Source organism: Arachis hypogaea, chromosome 7 (assembly GCF_003086295.3).
Source record: "Arachis hypogaea cultivar Tifrunner chromosome 7, arahy.Tifrunner.gnm2.J5K5, whole genome shotgun sequence".
Classification (NCBI taxonomy): domain Eukaryota; kingdom Viridiplantae; phylum Streptophyta; class Magnoliopsida; order Fabales; family Fabaceae; genus Arachis; species Arachis hypogaea.
This window is the reverse complement of record NC_092042.1, coordinates 28,504,194-28,527,366: the sequence shown is the minus strand read 5'-3', so window position 1 is coordinate 28,527,366 and position 23,173 is coordinate 28,504,194. Positions and strand designations below refer to the sequence as shown.

Below are 23,173 nucleotides of genomic sequence, written 5' to 3'. Positions count from 1 at the left end.
AGCATGAGAAACTACTGAGATTTCTTGATGACCAAGAAACTACTTCTGTTGTTTTTCTCTGTTTTGGGAGCAAAGGAAGCTTTGGTCCATCCCAAACAAGCCAAATCAGTTCAAAGGTCTTATTGTAAAGGCGAATGAGATAGAGAAAGGGTCGAAACAATTGATGGATAGAGATAATAATATTGTGCACAAGAAGGTGCAAGAGATGAAAGAGATAGCTAGGAAAACTGTTATTAATGGTGGATCACCTTTCAATGCTGTTAGAGAACTTATTGGTCATATGGTGGGTAACAATTGATAACTACTTTTTTTGGGGTCGTATTTCTTGGAGTTGTTCTTTCCTCTGAATCAATGTAAAACAAGTAAACAATAAGTTCTTCATTGAAATTGTTGCTATTGGTGTATTAAAAATGAACATGAACAAGTTGTTTTAATGAACTTGTTTCTTCATATCTGAACATAGAACTTCGTCTAACTCATGTTTCACCAACTGAAGTACAAACTACAATTTTGAAATTGAGAACATATATATATATACACGTTGCTAATATGTCTTGCAAGGTTTGACACACGTGTGTGTCTAATGGTTTGTCAACATGCTCTACAGGACATTCTTGAATAAATTTGTTAGCAGAAGGTTAGATTTTTAGCTTTTTTGCAATTTCAGCCATATATTTACCCTGGTAAAAGGCCTGCTGCAGTTCTAGCTCGGTAGGTTGCCGAGTTCCATCTCCGGCGAAGGTTCCAGCACCATATGCTGAGCCTCCTTTCACCTCATCCATCTCAAACATGCCACTTCCAAATGTGTATCCAAGGGGCACAAAAAGCATGCCATGATGAGCTAATTGAGTTATTGCTGTCAATCTGCAATTAAAGATTTAGAGGAAAATTGAAAACTAAATTCAATAAATTCATAATTTCATAGCATAAGAATCACTAGTCACTAACGAATATAGTTCATAGTCTTGGCCACTATTGGAAAAGTGAAGATACAATTGTTAAGAGGCATGACAAGCAACATTATGAGAATTATCTGTTTGATCAAAACAATTCTGATAGAACAAATGAACAAGTTTGTTATGTTCTAAATTGAAATGATAACAACAGTAGGAAGCATTTAGAGTTCATTTTACTCACGCTGAAAGTTCCTGGCCTCCGCCGTGAAAGCCAGTACTCCAAAAGATTCCAGCAGGCTTGCCAGCAAGTGCTTGGGAGGCCCATAGCTCACTAGTGGCATCAAAAAATGCCTTCAGTTGGCTTGGCATCATGCCGAATCGAGAAGGAAAACCAAATATAAAACCATCAGCTTCCAGAAGTTGTTCCGGTTTGATGTCCGTTACATCATCCGGCCTAGGAGGGGCCTTCAGCTTTTCCAATATTCGATCGGAGAGAGTCTCGGGTACCTGATTTTAGCAAACTCAAAAGGATCATAACAAAGGGATCTAATTACTTGTTATACACGGATTAAATGACATCACTTTATGCTATTATCATACAACAAATGTATTGAGAAAAATTAATCACCCGCCATAGTGTTGCCTCAACACCTTCAACTGCCGCGGCACCTTTGAGAACTTCTCTGGCCATAGTATCTACATGTCCATACATGGAGTAATACCTGTAAAAATTGATGTGATCTGATACTTGAGAGTAATTAAAAAAAAAAAAAAAAGAAAGGGGAAAAAAACCAAAACATTCAAATCTGCAATGTCATCATCTTGTTTTGGTGAATGCTTGGATTGAACCAGTTGAAGATATGCTTACACAACAAAGACCTTGGTAACAGCCATCTTCAAAGTGTTGCCTCAACTGCTTAATAGAACTAGCCCTGAATTGCCAAAAGCATGAATTTGAAGTGGATTAAAAAGACCCCCAAAATACGGAATATTTTTTGGATTATTAAAATTTTAGGATTGCTGTACATAAAGTTAGCAAATGAAAAATCCAAACATAGCAAGAAACATGGCCCATTTGAAATGTTAATAGACTAATAATTGAAACAAGAACTTATACAAAGAAGAATGTAGCTGCTAAATTTTGGTTTCTGAATTTTACAAACTGAATTGAATTCATTTAACAATGAACTAACATGTGTTATCTATTTAATGTCAATTGAACAAGAACTTGATAAGTATGTCTCTGAAATTTGCAAATAAATTAATTTAAACAATAAATTAACAAGTGTCATCTAAAACACCAGAACAATATATATATATATATATATATATATATATATATATATATATAACAGAACAAAGAGTGTGTTGAACACAAGAAAAGCATGATCAAGCTATCTCCATCCAAGAAAATTATGGTATAAACCACATAGTTTAGTTAAGAAGTGATCACTCGTTGGGAAAAGCAAAAGAAAACAGAAACCCAACCAATCAAACTTCAGAGCATGCAATAGTGAGATGATGTTTCACACACACCCCACACACATATAAGCATCACAAACAAATAATGAAAAAAGGAAAAATCATAAAAAAAAAAAGAAAAAAGAAAAAGAGGGGGCATCAAGCATGAGGATCATCATCATAAAACAAAACGAAGTTAGAAATGAGAGAGAAAGACAAACCTTTACTGTCTGGTTATTCTCGGAAAGGGCAGCACACAGGACTCAGGATATATATTCTTTTGAATTAATTAATATTTATACGGATACTTGGCTAAATAGTAAATATATTAATTTTTAAAAATTTTAGATAATAAATTTTATGATTTATAATTATTAATTAATTATTATTAGTATTTATTAATAATATAAAATTTTATTTAATAATATAAAATTATTTTTTTATTAATTAAATACTGTCAAATTTTAATAAAACTATTAATTCCTTAAACTTTGTCTTAATTTTCAATAAATTAAGAAAAATATAGATTTTCGGTATATGTTGAGGTGAGTTAAAATTGGATAAAGAACTGAACTTTACGTGGAAGGTAGAGCCTGAAAGTAGCTTGTTGACGTGTTATAAATTATAGATTATAAAAGGAAAATGACATCATTGAGGGTAGGGCTGGGGCCTGGGAATCAAAACGAAAAAGTCTTCTTTCTTCTATAAATTATTTACAATATGAAGATAAATATGATATTTTGTTTGAATATTAATATTTAAAATGTATATTATAAGATTGTGGATGTGTATGTGTTTTGTGTCGTTATGATGTTGATACGTGTACAATATATATCTTGTATATTGTTAAGATAACGGTATGTGTTTAACATATATTTTATGTATTATCAAAATGTTGATACGTGTTCAACATATATTTTACAAGTTGTAACACGTATTCATCTATCTACCTGTAATTTTATTAAATAATTTTATTTTTAATAAAATATTAATAATTTTTTTATATAAAAGAAAATTAGTCTCTTTCTTCAAGATTTTTTATTTTACTTTTATTTTTAATAGGTTTTTTACTTTCTACTTTTACAATTTAAAACAATATTGAAAAAAATATATCTTTCTATTAGTTTTCACAAAACTTAAAAATATAAATGTTAAAAATAAAAATAAAAAATACCAATACAAATTAAATAGGCTTTTTTGACGATTTTTGAAATTAAAATTTGAGTTTAAAATTAAGCATCACATTTTTCAAATTGATTTTGTAGTTTATAGATTTGATAATATAAAATTTTAAAATGTTATTTTCACATAAAAAATCACTTACAAATTAATTATTATATATTTGTGTATAAATATATTATTTAATTTATTTTATATTTTATATTTTAATATGTATTTTATGTGATTAGTAATTTACACTACAAAAAAAATGTTGAGCATCGTTAGATTTATCATTAAATTTATAAAATAAATCCGCTACTAAATAGAATATGGTCGAATTTACTGTTGTTCTTGAGTTGGCATTATAAACATCGCCGGAAATTATTTACTATCAGATTTATATTGTCCGACGTTAATTACCGACAGATTTTTCATCGGTCTTTTCAATGAATTTGGCGAGATTGTATTGATGATTACTGTCGGATAAATTCAAGGGTAACTTTGGCGCTGTTTCACGTGTTTAGGTGCCATGTTATCGTCGGTAAATCCCACAATAATGTTAATTTTATAAATCCTAAATTTTTTTGGCACAGTTTAGCCACATATAGAATAAACTAGTATTTTTACCCGTAATAATATTACGAGAATATAAATATTTTAAAATTACGTTAGTTTTGTTTTGACATTATAGATTATAACATAAAAGATTTATATAATCAAACTATTTTTACAAAAAGATCGTAGGGGACAAAAGTCTCCGTTGACTAAAAAACCATAGTCTCCCTAGATAAAAAAAATTAAATAATAATATTTTTAGTTATTATTTTCATGTGAAAGAGTTTAATTTTATACTAATAATTAGTATTAATATTTGTTATCTAAAATTTGAATAAATTTATTGTGTATACTTTTATATTTGATTAGGTGTTACTCTTTTGCACAAATAAAAATAATCAATTTTTATGCTTATTATTTAAAAATAATATTTATTCTCTTTATGTATACAAAAATATAATTAGATATTAGCTTAAAAAAATTATATTGATGATTATAACATTAACTCAAAAAATTTTTCACAATTGAACCTTGGTTCTAACTTTTAATCACATTAGTATTTTCTCTAAATTATATGTAATAAATACTTGAAGAAAGAGAAGTGAAAATATATATTAAAAAAGATAAGCAATGAAAATTTAAAATGAAATAAAAAATATACATATAATAATAATAATAATAATAATAATAATAATAATAATAATAATAATAATAATAATAATAATAATAATAATTTTTGTTTGAATTATATTATTTTGTTAATTTTATTTTTTGTAGAATAGAAAAGTAGAGAAAAATAAAGAAGGAGAGAAAAAAGAGAAAAAAATAAAGAAAAAGAATGAGAGAAGGAGTTTGTTAATTTTAAAAGAAAAAATTTTGGTTTAATTGTAATAAAATAATATCTGGTGATATATTTTAATTTGTCAAATTACTAATATAAAATATAAATTATAAATTATATATAGCGTGAAAATGATAGAGAGAAATAGAAAAAGATAGAGAAGTAGATAAGAGAATGTAGAAAGAAAATTTATTAATTTTGGAGGAAAATATTTCCTCTCACTTTTAATAAGAGAGTGTCATGTGACATATTTTAGTTATCAAATTAATTAGTAATATATAATATAGAGTATAGCTATATTTTAGTAATATGTAATAAATTCTATGGTAATGTTAATTTTATAAATCCTAATTTTTTTTGGCACAATTAAGCCATATATAGAGTAAATGTTAATTTTATAAACCCTAATTTTATAAACGCTAAATTTAACGTCGCTAGAAGTCAAGAAATTATTTTATAAAAAAATAAATGGTTTGAATGAAATAAAATGTCACAAATGTAGAATACAATGAAATAGACAAACAAAAATGCGTATAACCCTAAATTCTATGGATTCCAGTAATCTTCGTCGGCGTCGGCGTTGTGGTCCTCCTGCTGCAGTGACGGAGGAGATGCTGCCCGTCGGTGCCTCACCAGCAATTTCTCCATTGGAACCAACAACGTCGTTGCCTCCAACGCGCATCTGCTGGCTATACTCCTCTGCTATTGCAACCGATCGAACTACTCTAGTTTTTCCATTAGGTTGGAGCTGACGGCATCGCATGTAAGAATCTCTCGATATCTCCACCCTCTACCACGACAATGTGACCCACTCGACCTACCTCTGCTACCTATCATCATGTATGCACAGCGAATATATTACTAACACTAATCAAAACACAATTAAATTCACTAACTCTAAACATATGAATACAATCAACACAGTAAACATATTAGTAACGTAACAAACACCAATAAATAATAATATAAGAAGAAACTCAAGAAATAACAAATATGAGAAAATGTATGAATAACAAATAATTATAACAAATAACCCAAAATACAAATATCTATCAACTCTAAATATAATTCTAAAGCTTTCGAAAACATAATTTTAATTCAATTTCACTCAAAATCTTATAAAAATTTTGACAGAATCTCCCCTAAAATTTGAATTTCTCCACCCCTCAAGTATTTCATCCAAACAAAATATCCATCCAAACCAACATACAAAGGTTGAAATTCTAATCTACCGACCAAGAGACTTCAATCATTTTTACTATTCAACTCAAATACACATTACATTTAATAAATATTCAAAGCAATCTAACTTTGTAAAATAAACAAACACTAAACCATATATTTTTTTTTTAATTTTTTCATCATCAAACCAATTTAATAACCAAAATAATCAACACAAATCTAACGTAATAAATACAAATCCTATTTTATAATAACTAATAACAAATACGAATAAAACCTAAATTACCATATGATAACCAAAACGTAAATCCTACACTAAGTTAACCCTAAACCTTAAATTAGCATATAATAATCATCTCCTAAATTCCTAAATTAATATAGGTTTAATTAATCTGTTGGTCCCTATAGTTTCGCAAAATTTTCAATTAGGTCCTTATACTTTTTTTTCCTTTTAATTGGGTCCCTATACATTTTTTTTTCAATTTAGTCCCTCTTAACGTTAAACGTTAAAAAAATATTAGTAAATTGTGAAATTACTTGTATACCCTTAGGGACCAAATTAAAAAGAAAAAAATATAAGGACCTAATTGAAAATTCGGTAAAACTATAAATATTCAATAAAAGATATTTCTATAATCCTTTTTCAATGATTCTACAACATGAAAGATATTCTAATATTTTATTTTATTTTGTCACTATCATTCTTTTGCTTATTTATATATAAATTGTATCAAAAATATCTTTTTTGTTATTTTTAAAATACCTTATCTTAAGAACATAAAAAAAAGAATGGATAAAATAAAATAATAATAATAATAATAAATATATATAATTCAGTTCCATCCTTCGATTATTCATTATGATAATGTAATATTACATTTGGCTCAATATAAAAGAAAGGGAATGCAACTCCAAAACCATCTCTAGCCAAGTATGGTATAGGCTTGACAATTATATGATCTAGCTCTGACATCAACATATTTTTTAGTACTAGAACATGAAAATTCAACCGAGTCTAGCATATAATAAGAGCCTTAGTTTAAACAGAATTCATATTTAGATATTATTCGACCAGTTAGCAGCACTCCCAACCCTTGACATGCCAGTTGATTCCTTCTTAGCCTCATCCACTTTGAAAGTTGCACCACACACCTGACCAGAACTGTCAATTCTTGGGATAGACTTCAGCTCATTAAGTGGATGCTCAAAATTGCTCAAACATCCAGATATTGTAAAGAAGAATCCTAAACAAGCAGCAATACAAGTTATTTTTTACCGCATGATGTATAATTTGGAATAATAAGAGGACCTTGAAATAGGACAGATATTGCAAAGTAAACCATAAAAAACAAAGGTAGGTGAGGAAAAAGAAAATATCTATGTACCTACATTTTCCATTCCTGGGTTACCAACTCTTAATTTCTTTCTTTCCCGAGTAAGGATATTGATATAGCATTCTAAAATTCTTAAACATCCTTCTAAATGCTAAATAAAATAAGAAGTATATAATTTCAATGTTATGAAAACTTTAAAAGCTAATAGGTTCTTTTATCATTTAGTTAAGATGCTTAAAAGAACCACTAGGAGGATAAATAATTTCTCTTCTTCCCCTTAATTCACTTTTCGCGAGCATATCTTTAAAACGTGAATTCTCACAGAAAATACTCAGCACAGCAGGCATAAAATAGTCACCAATTCTTCACATAAAATTATTTTAATAATACCTTTAGAAAATGGTGCAGAAGATGTCCCACAGCTCTTAGTTACAACCTCTTTCTCATCTGCAAGAACAAGATTTTCATCAGCATCAGCTCTTCAAAAGAAGGGAACACACCCATCAGCATCCTGAGAAAGAGCAAGAAGATGCATTGTACCCCAGGGTATAGTCATATAGAAGCCAATTACCGGCAAATAAATATGAGAGCAAAATAAATAGACCAAGGATTACTCACTGCAACAATAAACGCGATTTTAGAATCACTGTCAAACAGAATAAATGCAAATTTGCCTTAGAAATCTCTCATGACCTGAGCAGCAGGATAGGAACCACGATCTCTGAGAGTCTTGTATGCCTCTATGACAATGATCAATCAAACTCATAATCAATTAATTATAGATAAAATACATAATCAGAACTCATAATTAATTCAACTCTTTCAAAGGCATTTAATCAAACACCTTATCTCCAATCTCACCTCTTTCCTTATTTCTAACATAATCAATTAATTACAGATAAAATACATAATCAAAACTCATAATCAAAATTTTTTAGTACAATTAAAACTAATTTTAGCAAACTAAGCTTCACAATTAGATCAATTGATTCTCCTTGTCATTCAAGATGCTGGTTACCTAATCAAATAAAGTCAAATTATATATAAGCGACAACCAAAAATAAGCATAAGCAAAATTAGAGGTATTTAACAATCAAGATTTCTCAACATTGTACCTGAAGCATTAGAATCGAGAGAGGATGCCGTTTGACTACTAGTTGTTTTAAGCATAAAATTTCTCCCATTCTTAGTATAGTGGGAGGAAGACATTATTAAGAAGAATTATTATCCAACGCTGACAGAAACCCACATGTTTCTGATCTTTGCAATTCAAACAAATAAAAGCCATCTGACTGTTTCCTTCCCACATGCCACCTGGTCCCTTCATCTCCTATGATCCAACAGTTGAAAAACTAAAACAAAATTCAATCATCACTTGTTGTTGCATCACCAACAAAACCCAAATTCAGTAGAAATACCTGAAACTTGCCACCATGATAATAAAATCCGAATCTCCCATCACTACATTAAAAAAAAAAGAAACAGAGTCCTAATAAAGCAGCATCATCCCAGCAACAACAATCAACAATCAACAATAAATTTAATTCATCATCAGCAAAAAATTAATTTATATGTCAATTCACCAATTAACAAAATTTTTGTATATAAATATTCATATTGTAAATCCTAAATTACTATATCAAAATAATTCAGAAATCAATTCAAAAATTAGGTACTCAACCAATGCCATATTTTTTGAAAATTAAAATTAGCATGAACATGTTACATCAAGTTTTAAAAGTTGGAAAAAAAATTAAATGCTATATGTTACCTGTTTTGTGACAGATCGAATACAGGAAGATCGAGGAGAGGCGCGGCGCGGGGACAAGAGGCCAGACGGGAGGTCAGGCACGGCAAGGCTCGGTGCAGTGCGGTACGGCGCAACGACGTCAGGCGAGGCAAAGCACCGGGAGGGACGGTGATGACTTAGATGGAAAAATAGCGCAGAAGATCTCCGAACAGAATAACGCAGAACAAACCAACGTAGAGAGAAGGAGGCGACGGACGGCCGACCACCAAGCATCCGCTGCAGACGATGCCACAGATGGATGAAGACGATGGACCGACGTAGGAGATGATAGTATGGGAGGATTATTTTGGTATTTCAGAAAATAAGTGTGAAAGAGAATTAGAGATTTAAGAAAAAGTTAGAGAATCTTTAATTTAAGAACGGAATATTCCGTTAAATCTAACTGTTTGGTCACGGTAGGGACCTAATTGAAAAAAAAATTAGTGCAGGGATCCAATTAAAAGGAAAAAAAGTATAGGGACTTAATTGAAAATTTCGCGAAACTATAGGGACCAACAGAGTAATTAAACCATTAATATATAACATGTAAATAAATTTTAAATTATAATTTATATAAAAGGAAGATACATGGAACCTGACGGCGACGGAGGGAGATGCAGCGGCAGCGATGTTGGACGACGACGGAAAAATGGCTGGTTTCCGTGAGAGGGAGAAGTGGTGGTGAGAGATCGGTGTTGGAGCGGCGGTGAGAACGGGTAGAGATAGAAACGGAGAAGAGGGATTTAGAGAGAGTCTTTTTGAAATGAAGGGGGAGAGCGTTCGCGCCCTCAATTTTAAGTTTGATTAATTACCGTCAGATTTCACTCATTGCGTGTCTCCGAAACACAACATTTAGTTAAAATAGCTTACTGTTAGATTTTATCGACGATAAATTCGACATTAAAGTTCGTGCCTATTCTCTTCCATTTTCTGCCAAGTATTACTCACGTATTTATCGTCGAAAAAGTTAATCTGTCGGTAATTAATTGACGTAACGAATTTTATAACAATTTTTCATAAATCTATTGATAAATCCGACTGTAACTCGAGACGTTAAATTCGACGGTACTCGAAATACTTTTTGTAGTGTTAGTAGCTAATTTTTAGTCATGGTTGTATAAAATTAGGTTTGATTTAGTAAAATATTTTGAAAAAATATTTGTACTTTTTTTTTAAGAGTACAAATACCTCTTTTATATTTGGTATATTAAATAGATGATTGTATTTATAAATTTTAAAAATTTGAGATGCTTTTAAAAATATTTGAAGAATAACATTTTAAAATTTACTTATTTATCTAAATTAAAAATTATATTATAATCTCATATATTAATAAATATTTAAATTTATTTTTATATTTATATTTAATATTATATTTTAAATTTTAAAAATTATTTTTAATTTAAATTATCAACTATAGATATTATATATTTAAAAATTTAATTTAAAAACTAATTATCTTAAAAAATAAAAACTTTACTAAATCAAGTATAAACACTCACCAGGAGAAAAATGCACATTTAAATCTCAATTTTCAGAGCCAATATAAGAAAATATAAGGGATATAACCAACCGCTAATACCGCTAAAGCTGAGGAAATATAAACAAATTAGATAAACAAAAATTTAACTCAATTATTCAAGTAAGTTGTTGTCCACTTCTTCTGGCTTCCACGAAGCCATAATAACTTGTGCAATTAGAAATTGTCTCGGCTAGCTAGAAGCATACAAGACTAAAGATAATCATGACAACTTCTTATTTATTTATTTATTTGTCTTCTAGTGTAATTGCCCAATGCAGGAGATGATATGCCACATAAATAAATGATAGTGCCATTAAAGATATATATAGCATGCATAATCATAGTAAAGAGGGTTCTTTTGTCGCCATGAAAAATAAAATACCTAGGTAGTAGAATAATTAAAAAAGTACTTATTATATGTTAGTACTTATAATTTTTTATAATTAGATTTTATATTTTTTTAATTAGATATTTATACTTATTTTTTAATTTTATAACTAAATCTTTTTTATATAAAAAATATTAAAATTAATATAATATTTTTTTAAAAACATATATAATAAAAAATCTAATTAAGTTTTTAATTATGAATATTTTTAATTTACAAAAAAATATTTTTAATATTTTTTATATAATAAAAAACTTAATTATAAAATTAAAAATATAAAAATTTAATTGAACAAAAAAAATCTAATTGTAAATTTAATAAACTATCAAAATAATTACACCTTTAAAAAAGCACATAAATTGATGGATGTGCATTTTGAGTGATACTACATGTATAAGTGTTTTTGTAATCAAGTCTAATCAAACTGGTGTAAAGTCTAGCAAAAAATTGTGTGTATACATCATTACTCTTTTTTTGCACTTCCTGCAGCACACAAATTTTTGTTGGAAAATACAAAAGTTTATTAACGGCTAACATAAATTTTTGAAGCATAGCACAAAAATTTTTACATATAATACAAACTTATTGATATAGCAAATAAATTTTTACACATAGCACACAAATCTTTATATATAGCACATAAATTTTTGCTGCCAATATATTATGTTAGTTGGGTGAGTCGATGTTCTAGATATATAGTTTTCTAAAAATTTTTGTGCTGCACATCAAAATTTCTATGCTATGCACCAATAATTTTGAATTGTATATTAGAATTTATGTGTTGTGTGTATTTCATTGGTATTGGATAAATTTATGTATATAGTACACAAACTTTTACATATAGCACATAAATTTTTATTGTAAATATATTTTGTTATTTGGGTATTATGCGTATTTCATTAGTTAGAGAAGAAGAAGATGAAAAAGACGAGTACGATGATGATGATGATAATAAAAGAGGATGAAAAAAAAGAGAAAAAGAAATTTAAAATAATAATATCAAAAAGAAGAAGTAGAAGAAGAAGGAAGGAGAGGAAAAGGCAACCATAATGCGACAGCAATGACAACAACGACAATGACAATAATGTTGAACAAAGAAACACATAAAAGAAGAAGATAATGACAATATAATGACGATAACGATAACAATAACTAAGAACAACAACAATAACAACAACGTTAAACAAAGAAACGCGTAAAAGAAAAAAATAATGACAACGACAAAACGATGATAATGAAAAAAGAATAAGAAGACGAGTGTGCCCATGTGTGTCCGAAACGGAAGAGTGCACGAGAATTTAGTTAAAAACTTGATTCGAAATATGTTTGTACGCCTAGTATTTCTGATGCATTAACACTCGACTATACTCTTGAGGGCTGGTTGAACGGTGGCTATTGTTGGAAAGATAATACTACAATTATGTTTAGAATGCGAGAAGCAAGAAAGTTCGAAACTCCGATGAATTACCCGCTATATATGTTCTATATAAGAGTAATATATAACTGGAATCAGGTTAAGACCTGGCTACTTTAATTGAATGGTGGTTATAGATGTCTTTTTCCAATATTGAAGTTGTTGTCACTACTGCTGATGACACTTTCATTTCGCTCATTTCGAAAGTTGATAATCCATAATACATAACTTAGTTCCACCTAATTAGACGTTGCAAGTTTAATTATAAAATGATTTTAGAAAGGCCTAAGGTAGTCATGGGAAAACTTGTAAGAATTAGGAAACCGCCATTGCAGTTATGTTCTTGGAAAGCTAATAAAAGGTTTATACTAATCATGCACTACAACTAGAATACTCGTGTAATTCAGTAACTTAGAGTGTAAGCAATGTATTAGTAATAGTTAGGTACTCATCCATATATTGCAGGTTTTGTTAAAGTCTATTATAACATAAACTTAATATTCAGTTGTAATAGACAAAGATTGGAGTTTGAAGAATCATTCGCTCATGACATGGTGGATGGCATGGTAGTTGAAGGGTATTTATAAATTTGATTAATTAATATTATTAATATTATTAATGATATTATTATTAATATTATTATTAATATTAATAAATAGTTATTAACTGTTTAGTATCATTTGGTTAAAAGAATACAATTTTTTAAGGATTGTGTATGTTTAAAATATTGTATGTGTCTATTGTTTAAAGGGACACAACTCTTTAAGAATTGTGTACGTTCAAAATATTGTATCTAATGGCAATAGAAAAGATACAATCATTTGTATACGTAACTAATCATAATTGCTACGTGCAATATGTATAAATAAGTCATTGTCCACTATTTCAGAAATACAAGTACTAAGTGTACATTTTAATCAACTATTAAGAAATTTTTTTTGTTCAAGAGAGTTGAGAATTTCTTACTATTGCTAATTAAGAAATTCTTAGCTTTCATTGTATCTTGGGAGAGTATTGTCATCAACCCTATAGCAACTAAGTATGGAGACAAATATCTCTCTAAAGAAAGCGATCTAATCGTGCCTTGAAACCACTACACAAATATAAGATTTTGTTATCTTCTCATACTAATATACCCAACAATTTTAGAGAGATATTCTTTGAAGATGGCACAAGATCAAAACACTACGTTCAAGGTCATAAATCATGAGTTTGTCAAATTAGATCGCTTTGATGGAACGAACTTCAACCGTTGGAAAGACAAGATGATGTATCTTCTTTCAGTTCTCAATCTTACATATGTGATTGACCCAAAGACTACACCAATTGCCGATGCCGCTGAAAATTCCACACCGGAAGAGAAAGAAAAGATTGTTCAATTAAAAAAGAAATGTGATGAAGATACTTTTGCATGTCGAGGTCATATTCTCAATACTTTATCCGACCGACTCTATGATCTCTACATGTCAATTCAATCACCATTAGAGATTTGAAAATTTTTGGAAGAAAAGTACAATACCGAACGACAGGGAATAGATAAGTTTATTATGATGAAATATTTTGAATTTATTATGAATGATACTATGCCTGTCATGGATCAAATTCATGAATTACAAATCTTTGTAAGTAGACTTCGTGATCTACAAGTGGTGATCCCTGAATCATTACAAGTTGGAGTAATTATTTCAAAATTTCATTCATCTTGGAATGGTTATAGGAAGAAACTTTTACATCTTGGTGAGGACTTCACAATTAAGAAATTACTAAGAAATATACGTATAGAGAAGAAAACTCGAAAATGTGATGTTGTGTATCTTTCTCAAAGTTCTAAAGTGAATCATATTGGTGAAAACAACACCAATAAGAAGAAAAGAAAGTTCTCTAAAGATTCAAAGCAAGATAAGAAGAGACAAAGAGAGTGTTATTATTGTCACAAGAAAGGACACTATATCAAAGAATGTAGACTTCTGAAAAAGGAAGCACCAAAGACCAACTTAGTGGAAGAGAAGGATCTAATTGCTATGGTTGTAGGATAAGTACAAAAGATGCATATTGGCATGGTTACAGAAGTTAACATAACAACACAAGGAAAATCACTTGAATGGTGGTTAGTGGTGCACGAAATTGTGATCAATACTTTTCACAACTCAAATAATCCCCGGTAATGAATCCAAAAACTTGGTGTTCAATACCATGGCATAAACACAATTTTGCACAATTAACCAGCAAGTGTACTGGGTCGTCCAAGTAATAAACCTTACGCGAGTAAGGGTCGATCCCACAGAGATTGTTGGTATGAAGCAAGCTATGGTCACCTTGTAAATCTTAGTCAGGCAAACTCAAATGGTTATGGATGATGAATAAAACATAAAGATAAAGATAGAGATACTTATGTAATTCATTGGTGGGAATTTCAGATAAGCGTATGAAGATGCTTGGTCCCTTCCGTCTCTCTGCTTTCCTACTGTCTTCATCTAATCCTTCTTACTCCTTTCCATGGCAAGCTGTATGCAAGGGTTTCACCGTTGTCAGTGGCTACCTCCCATCCTCTCAGTGGAAATGTTCAACGCACCCTGTCACGGCACGACTATCCAGCTGTCGGTTCTCGATCATGTCGGAATAGAATCCAGTGATTCTTTTGTGTCTGTCACTAACGCCCCACAATCGCGAGTTTGAAGCTCGTCACAGTCATTCAATCATTGAATCCTACTCAGAATACCACAGACAAGGTTTAGACCTTCCGGATCCTCTTGAATGCCGCCATCAATTCTAGCTTATACCACGAAGATTCCGGTTAAAGAATCCAAGAGATATCCACCCAATCTTAGGTAGAACGGAGGTGGTTGTCAGGCACACGTTCATAGGTGAGAATGATGATGAGTGTCACGGATCATCACATTCATCAAGTTGAAGAACAAGTGATATCTTAGAACAAGAACAAGCGGAATTGAATAGAAGAACAATAGTAATTGCATTAATACTCGAGGTACAGCAGAGCTCCACACCTTAATCTATGGTGTGTAGAAACTCCACCGTTGAAAATACATAAGTGATAGTGTGATCATTGGCTTCGGCCCCAGAGAGGGAACCAGAAGAACCAAGATGAAAATACAATAGCAAAAGGTCTTATTTATAAGGAACTAGTAGCCTAAGGTTTACAAAGATGAGTAAATGACATAAAAATCCACTTCCGGGCCCACTTGGTGTGTGCTTGGGCTGAGCATTGAAGCGATTTTCGTGTAGAGACTTCTCTTGGAGTTAAACGTCAGCTTTGGTGCCAGTTTGGGCGTTTAACTCCCATCCTTGTGCCAGTTCCGGCGTTTAACGCTGGGAATTCTGATAGTGACTTTGAACGCCGGTTTGGGCCATCAAATCTTGAGCAAAGTATGGACTATCATATATTGCTGGAAAGCCCAGGATGTCTACTTTCCAACGCCGTTAAGAGCGCGCCAATTGGGCTTCTGTAGCTCCAGAAAATCCACTTCGAGTGCAGGGAGGTCAGAATCCAACAGCATCTGCAGTCCTTTTTAGTCTCTGAATCAGATTTTTGCTCAGGTCCCTCAATTTCAGCTAGAAAATACCTGAAATCATAGAAAAACACACAAACTCATAGTAAAGTCCAGAAAAGTGAATTTTAACTAAAACTAATAAAAATATACTAAAAACTAACTAGATCATACTAAAAACATACTAAAAATAATGCCAAAAACCGTACAAATTATCCGCTCATCAGTTAGATTCAAGGGCTACTGTTCACGTTTGCAATGATCGCAACCAATTCAAAACATATGAAGAAGTGAACAATAGAGAGGTCTTAATGGGCAATGACAACTCAACCAAAGTTTGTGGTCAAGGAATTGTGGAATTGAATTTTACATCTGGAAAGAAATTAAGTTTAATAAATGTACTTCATGTTCCAGATTTGAGAAAAAATTTAGTTTCTATTAGTCTCTTGTGTAAGAAAAGATTCAAAGTTGTAATGGAATCCGATAAAGTGATCTTGCTTAAGAATGATGTATTCGTAGGAAAAGGATATTGTACTGAAGGCATGTTTAAACTTAGTATTAATAAAGTGAATATTTCATTGTATCTTGTTGATTCTTGTGATTTATTGCATAGTAGATTAGCACACTTAAATTAAAAATCAATTGAATATATGCAAAAGAATAACTATATTGATCTTAGTAACAAGGATTTTAATAAGAAATGTGATATTTGCATACAATCCAAAATTACTAAGAAACCTTTTTCCTAAAGTTGAAAGAAATACACATTTATTGGAGTTGATTCATAGTGATATTTGTGAACTAAATAGCAATATTACTAGAGGAGGAAAAATATATTTTATAACTTTTATTGAGAATTGTTCTAGATTTACTTATGTGTATTTGCTTAGAAATAAAGATGAAGCTTTTGAAATGTTTAAGAAATATAAAATGGAAGTAGAAAGTATGCATAATAAGAACATAAAAGTTCTTCGTAGTGATCGAGGTGGAGAATATTTTTCTAATAAATTTGATCACTTTTGTGAATTGCATGGTATTGTGCATGAATCTTTCGCTCCATATACTCCGCAACAAAATGGTTTGGCGGAAAGGAAAAACCGTATTGGTGCACGAAATTGTGATCATCAACAATGGCGTCAAAAACTTGGTAGCGCTCTCAAACGTGAATCACTTAGTCACAACTCCGCACAACTAACCAGCAAGTGCACTGGGTCGTCCAAGTAATACCTTACGTGAGTAAGGGTCGATCCCACGGAGATTGTTGGTATGAAGCAAGCTATGGTCATCTTGTAAATCTCAGTTAGGCGGATAGTAAATGTTATGGAGTTTTCGAATAATAAATAAAGCAGAAAATAAAGATAGAGTTACTCATGTAATTCAATGGTGGAAATTTCAGATAAGTGTATGGAGATGCTTGTCCCTGTTGGATCTCTGCTTTCCTACTGCCTTCCTTCAATCCTTCTTGTTCCTTTCCATGACAAGTTGTATGTAGGGCATCACCGCTGTCAATGGCTACATCCCATCCTCTCAGTGAAAAAGGTCCAAATGCTCTGTCACGGCACGGCTAATCATCTGTCGGTTCTCGATCATGTTGGAATAGAATTTCTTGATTCTTTTGCGTTTGTCATCACGCCCAACAATCGCGAGTTTGAAGCTCGTCACAGTCATTCAATTCCTGAATCCTACTCGGAATACCACAGACAAGGTTTAGACTTTCCGGATTCTCATGAATGCCGCCATCAATCTAGCTTATACCACGAAGATTCTAATTAAGGAATCCAAGAGATATGCGTTCGGTCTGAGGTAGAACGGAAGTGGTTGTCAGTCACGCGTTCATAGATGAGAATGATGATGAGTGTCATGGACCATCACATTCATCATGTTGAAGTGCAACGAATATCTTAGAATAGGAATAGCTGAATTGAATAGAAAATAGTAGTAATTGCATTAAAACTTGAGGTACAGTAGAGCTCCACACCCTTAATCTATAGTGTGTAGAAACTCCACCGTTGAAAATACATAAGTGATGAAGGTTCAGGCATGGCCGAATGGCCAGCCCCCAAACGTAATTAAAAGACCGAATGGTCAAAAGACGACCTCTAATACAATAGTAAAAAGTCCTATTTATACTAGACTAGCTACTAGGGTTTACAGAAGTAAGTGATTGATGCAGAAATCCACTTCCGGGGCCCACTTGGTGTGTGCTTGGGCTGAGCTTTAAATTTACATGAGCTGAGGCTTCTTTTTGAGTTGAACGCCAAGTTGTAACGTGTTTTTGGCGTTCAACTCTGGTTCGTGAAGTGTTTCTGGCGTTTGACTCCAGAATGCAGCATGAAACTGGCGTTGAGTGCCAGTTTACGTCATCTAATCACAAATAAAGTATGAACTATTATATATTTCCGGAAAGCTCTGGATGTCTACTTTCTAAAACCGTTGCGAGTGCGCCATTTGGAGTTCTGTAGCTCCAAAAAGTCCATTTCAAGTGCAGGGTGGTCAGATTCCAACAACATCAGCAATCCTTTGTCAGCCTCCTTATCAGAGTTTTGCTCAGGTCCCTCAATTTCAGCCAGAAATGACCTGAAATCACAGAAAATACATAAACTCATAGTAAAGTCCAGAAATATGAATTTAGCATAAAAATTAATGAAAACATCCCTAAAAATAGCTAGATCCTACTAAAAACTACCTAAAAACATTGCCAAAAAGCGTATAAATTATCCGCTCATCACAACACCAAACTTAAATTGTTGCTTGTCCCCAAGCAACTGAAAATCAATTAGGATAAAAAGAAGAGAATATATTATAAATCCCAAAATATCAATGAATATTAATTCTAATTAGATGAGCGGGACTTGTAGCTTTTTGCTTCTGAACAGTTTTTACATCTCACTTTCTCCTTTGAAGTTTAGAATGATTGGCATCTATAGGAACTTAGAATTTCAGATAGTGTTATTGATTCTCCTAGTTAAGTATGTTGATTCTTGAACACAACTACTTTTATGAGTCTTGGCCGTGGCCCTAAGCACTTTGTTTTCCAGTATTACCACCAGATACATAAATGCCACAGACACATAGCTGGGTGAACCTTTTCAGATTGTGACTCAGCTTTGCTAAAGTCCCCAGTTAGAGGTGTCCAGAGTTCTTAAGCACACTCTTTTTGCTTTGGATCACGACTTTAACCACTCAGTCTCAAGCTTTTCACTTGGACCTGCATGCCACAAGCACATGGTTAGGGACAGCTTGATTTAGCCACTTAGGCCTGGATTTTATTTTCTTGGGCCCTCCTATCCATTGATGCTCAAAGCCTTGGATCCTTTTTACCCTTGTCTTTTGGTTTTAAGGGCTATTGGCTTTTTCTACTTGTTTTTTCTTTTTTTTTCTAATTTTTTTCGCAAAAAATTTTTTTCTGCAAGCTTTTGCTTTTTTCACTGCTTTTTCTTGCTTCAAGAATCAATTTTCATGATTTTTCAGATTGTCAATAACATTCTCTTTGTTCATCATTCTTTCAAGAGCCAACAATTTTAACATTCATAAACAACAAGATCAAAATTATGCATTGTTCAAGCATTCATTCAGAAAACAAAAAGTATTGTCACCATATCAATATAATTGAACTAAATTCAAGGATAATTTCGAAACTCATTACTTCTTGTTCTTTTGAATTAGAAACATGTTTTATTTAAGAGAGGTGAAGGATTTATGGAATTATTCATAGCCTTAAGACATAGTTACTAAATACTAATGATCATGAAGTAGAGACACAAAACATAGATAAACATGTAACATAAAAAGCCGAAAAACAGAGAGATAAGAACAAGGAAGTTAAGGAATGAGTCCACCTTAGTAAGGGTGGCACCTTTTGAAGGACCAATGGTACTTTTTAAGCTCCTTTATGTCTCTTCCTTGCTTCTGTTGCATGATCCCTAGTGATTTTGGTGCTCCTATCCTTAGTTGCTCCCAATAATTATGTGGAGGAACATGTATCCCTTGAGGTATCTCAGGAATTTCTTGATGAGGGAATTCCTCATTCTCTTTTGATGTGCAGTCAATGCTCTATTACTGAGCTATAGATCCTTGAGATGAATCTCTCCATCTCCCATGACTCAGAGGTGGAAGCTTTTGTCTTCCCTTTTCTCTTCTCTTTCTCTTCTTTTTTTTTTGAGGTTTCTCTGGCCTTAGGTGCCATCAATGGTTATGAAAAAGCAAAAAAGCTATGCTTTTACCACACTAAAATTAGAATGTTGCTCGCCCTCGAGCAAAAGAAGAAAGAATAGAAGAAGGAGAAGAAGATATGGGGGGAGAGGGAGAGATGTTTGTGTTTCGGCCATGTAGGGTGGAAAGGATGTGAGTGGTGAAGGAGAGAGATGGTGAGTTGAGGTAGGTGGGGATCCTGTGGGGTCCACAGATCCTGAGATGATCCTGTGGTGTCCACAGATCCTAAGGTGTCAAGGATTTACATCCCTGCACCAATGAGGCGTGTAAAATGCCCTCTGCATGCAATCCTGGCGTTTAACGCCAGATTGGTGCTTGTTTCTGGCGTTAAACGCCAGCTCTAAGCTTGTTCTGGGCGTTCAACGCCCATCTGCAGCATGTTTCTGGCGTTGAACGCCAGCTTTCCTCATTGTGCAATCCTGGCGTTTAAACGCCAGATTGCTGCATGTTTTTGGTGTTCAGCGCCAGATCCATGCTCTGTTCTGGCGTTGAACGCCAGCCAGATGCTCCTTACTGGCGTTTAAACGCCAGTAAGTCTTTCCTCCAGGGTGTGATTTTTCTTCTGCTGTTTTTGATTTAGTATTTTTTTCGTGACTCCACATGATCATGAACCTAATAAAACATAAAAGAACAATAAAAAGAAAAATAAAATTAGATAAATAAAAATTGGGTTGCCTCCCATAAGCACTTTTTAATGTCAATAGCTTGACAGTGGGCTCTTATGGAGCCTCAAAGGTGATCAGGTCAATGTTGTAGACTCCCAACACCAACTTAGAGTTTGAATGTGGGATTCAACACCAAACTTAGAGTTTGGCTGAGGCCTCTCAACACCAAACTTAGAGTTTGATTGTGGGGCTTTGTTTGACTCTGTACTGAGAGAAGTTTTTCATGCTTCCTCTCCATTGTTAAAGAAGAAGATCTTTGAGCTTTAAACACAAGGTAGTCCCCATTCAATTGAAGGACTAATTCTCCTCTGTTAACATCTATCATAGCTCTGTTGTGGCTAGGAAGTCTTCCAGGATGATGCATTCTCTTAGTGTCTAAGATTATGAATCAGCAGGGACGTAAAGGCCTTCAACCTTTACCAACACGTCCTCTAGCAATCCATAAGCTTGTCTTACTGATTTGTTTGCCATTTGCAATGAGAGTATGGCAGGTTGTACCTTAATGATCCCCAGCTTCTCCATTACAGAGAGTGGCATAAGATTTATACCTGACCCTAGGTCACATAGAGCTTTTTCAAAGATCATGGTGCCTATGGTACAGGGTATTAAGAATTTTCCAGGATCTTGTCTCTTTTGAGGTAAGGTTTGTTGAACCCATGTATCTAGTTCACTGATGAGCAAGGGAGGTTCACCTTCCCAAGTCTCATTACCAAATAACTTGGCATTCAACTTCATGATAGCTCCTAGATATTGAGCAACTTGCTCTCCAGTTACATCTTCATCCTCTTCAGAGGAAGAATAGTCTTCAGAGCTCATGAATGACAGAAGGAGGTTTAATGGGATCTCTATGGTCTCTATATGAGCCTCAGATTCCCTTGGGTCCTCAATAGGGAACTCCTTCTTTCTTGAGAGACGTCCCATGAGGTGTTCCTCATTGGGATTCACGTCCTCTCCTTTCTAGTTCGGCATGTTGATTATATCATGCTTGCATCTTTTTGGATTCTCTTAAGTATTGCTTAGGAGAGTACTAGGAGGAGTTTCAGTGATTTTCTTACTCAGCTGGCCCACTTGTGCCTCTAGATTTCTGATGGAGGACCTTGTTTCACTCATGAAACTTAAAGTGGCCATAGACAGATCAGAGACTAAATTTGCTAAGTTAGAGGTACTCTGTTCATAATTCTCTGCTTGTTGCTGAGAAGATGATGGATAAGGCTTGATATTGCTGAGCCTATTTCTTCCACCATTATTAAAGCCTTGTTGAGGCTTTTATTGATCCTTTCATAAGAAATTTGGATGATTTCTCCATGATGAATTATAAGTGTTTCCATAAGGTTCACCCATATAATTTACCTCTGCTATTGCAGGGTTCCCAAGATCATAAGCTTCTTCTTTAGAAGATGCCTCTTTAGTACTATTGGATGCATTTTGCCATCCATTCAGACTTTGAAAAATCATGTTGACTTGCTGAGTCAACATTTTGTTCTGAGCCAAAATGGCATTCAGAGCATCAATTTCAAGAACTCCCTTCCTTTGAGGCGTCCCATTATTCATGGAATTCTGATGAGCGGATAATTTGTACACTTTTTGGCATTGTTTTTAGTATGTTTTTGGTATGATCTAGTTAGTTTTTAGTATATTTTTATTAGTTTTTAGTTAAAATTCACTTTTCTGGACTTTACTATGAGTTTGTGTGTTTTTCTGTGATTTCAGGTATTTTCTGGCTGAAATTGAGGGACCTGAGCAAAAATCTGATTCAGAGACTAAAAAGGACTGCAGATGCTGTTGGATTCTGACCTCCCTGCACTCGAAGTGGATTTTCTGGAGCTACAGAAGCCCAATTGGCGCGCCCTTAATGGCGTTGGAAAGTAGACATCCTGAACTTTCCAGCAATATATGATAGTCCATACTTTGCCCAAGATTTGATGGCCCAAACCGGCGTTCAAAGTCACCCTCAGGATTTCCAGCGTTAAACGCCGGAACTGGCACAAGGATGGGAGTTAAACGCCCAAACTGGCACCAAAGCTGGCGTTTAACTCCCAAAAGAGTCTCTACATGAAAATGCTTTAATGCTCAGCCCAAGCACACACCAAGTGGTCCCGGAAGTGGATTTTTATGTCATTTACTCATCTCTGTAAACCCTAGGCTACTAGTTCTCTATATATAGGACCTTTTACTATTGTATTTTCATCTTTTGATCACTTTAGATCTCTAGATCATTGAGAGGCTGGCCTCTCGGCCATGCCTAGA

At 32.8% G+C, this 23,173-nt stretch overlaps 1 protein-coding gene across 10 annotated transcripts; it reads right to left on the bottom strand.

Annotated features, from left to right (window-relative positions):
- Positions 1-377: 377 nt before the first annotated feature.
- Positions 378-3,007, bottom strand: LOC112702876 (probable NAD(P)H dehydrogenase (quinone) FQR1-like 3). 10 transcript variants are annotated; one of them, XM_025754094.3, is made up of 5 exons: positions 2,579-3,007; positions 1,765-1,828; positions 1,525-1,618; positions 1,138-1,403; positions 378-864 (listed from the first exon to the last, which is right to left on the bottom strand). In XM_025754094.3, the coding sequence occupies exons 2-5, from the start codon at positions 1,788-1,790 to the stop codon at positions 639-641; spliced, it is 612 nt and encodes a 203-aa protein (XP_025609879.1). In that variant the 5' UTR covers positions 1,791-1,828; positions 2,579-3,007; the 3' UTR covers positions 378-638. The 10 variants fall into 10 exon arrangements, with proteins under 10 accessions (XP_025609879.1, XP_025609882.1, XP_072055440.1 ...); XM_025754097.2 differs by having other exon boundaries at positions 1,525-1,592; positions 1,689-1,828; positions 2,579-2,951; XM_072199339.1 differs by having other exon boundaries at positions 1,525-1,592; positions 1,695-1,828; positions 2,579-2,644.
- Between the last annotated feature and the right edge of the window lie 20,166 nt (positions 3,008-23,173).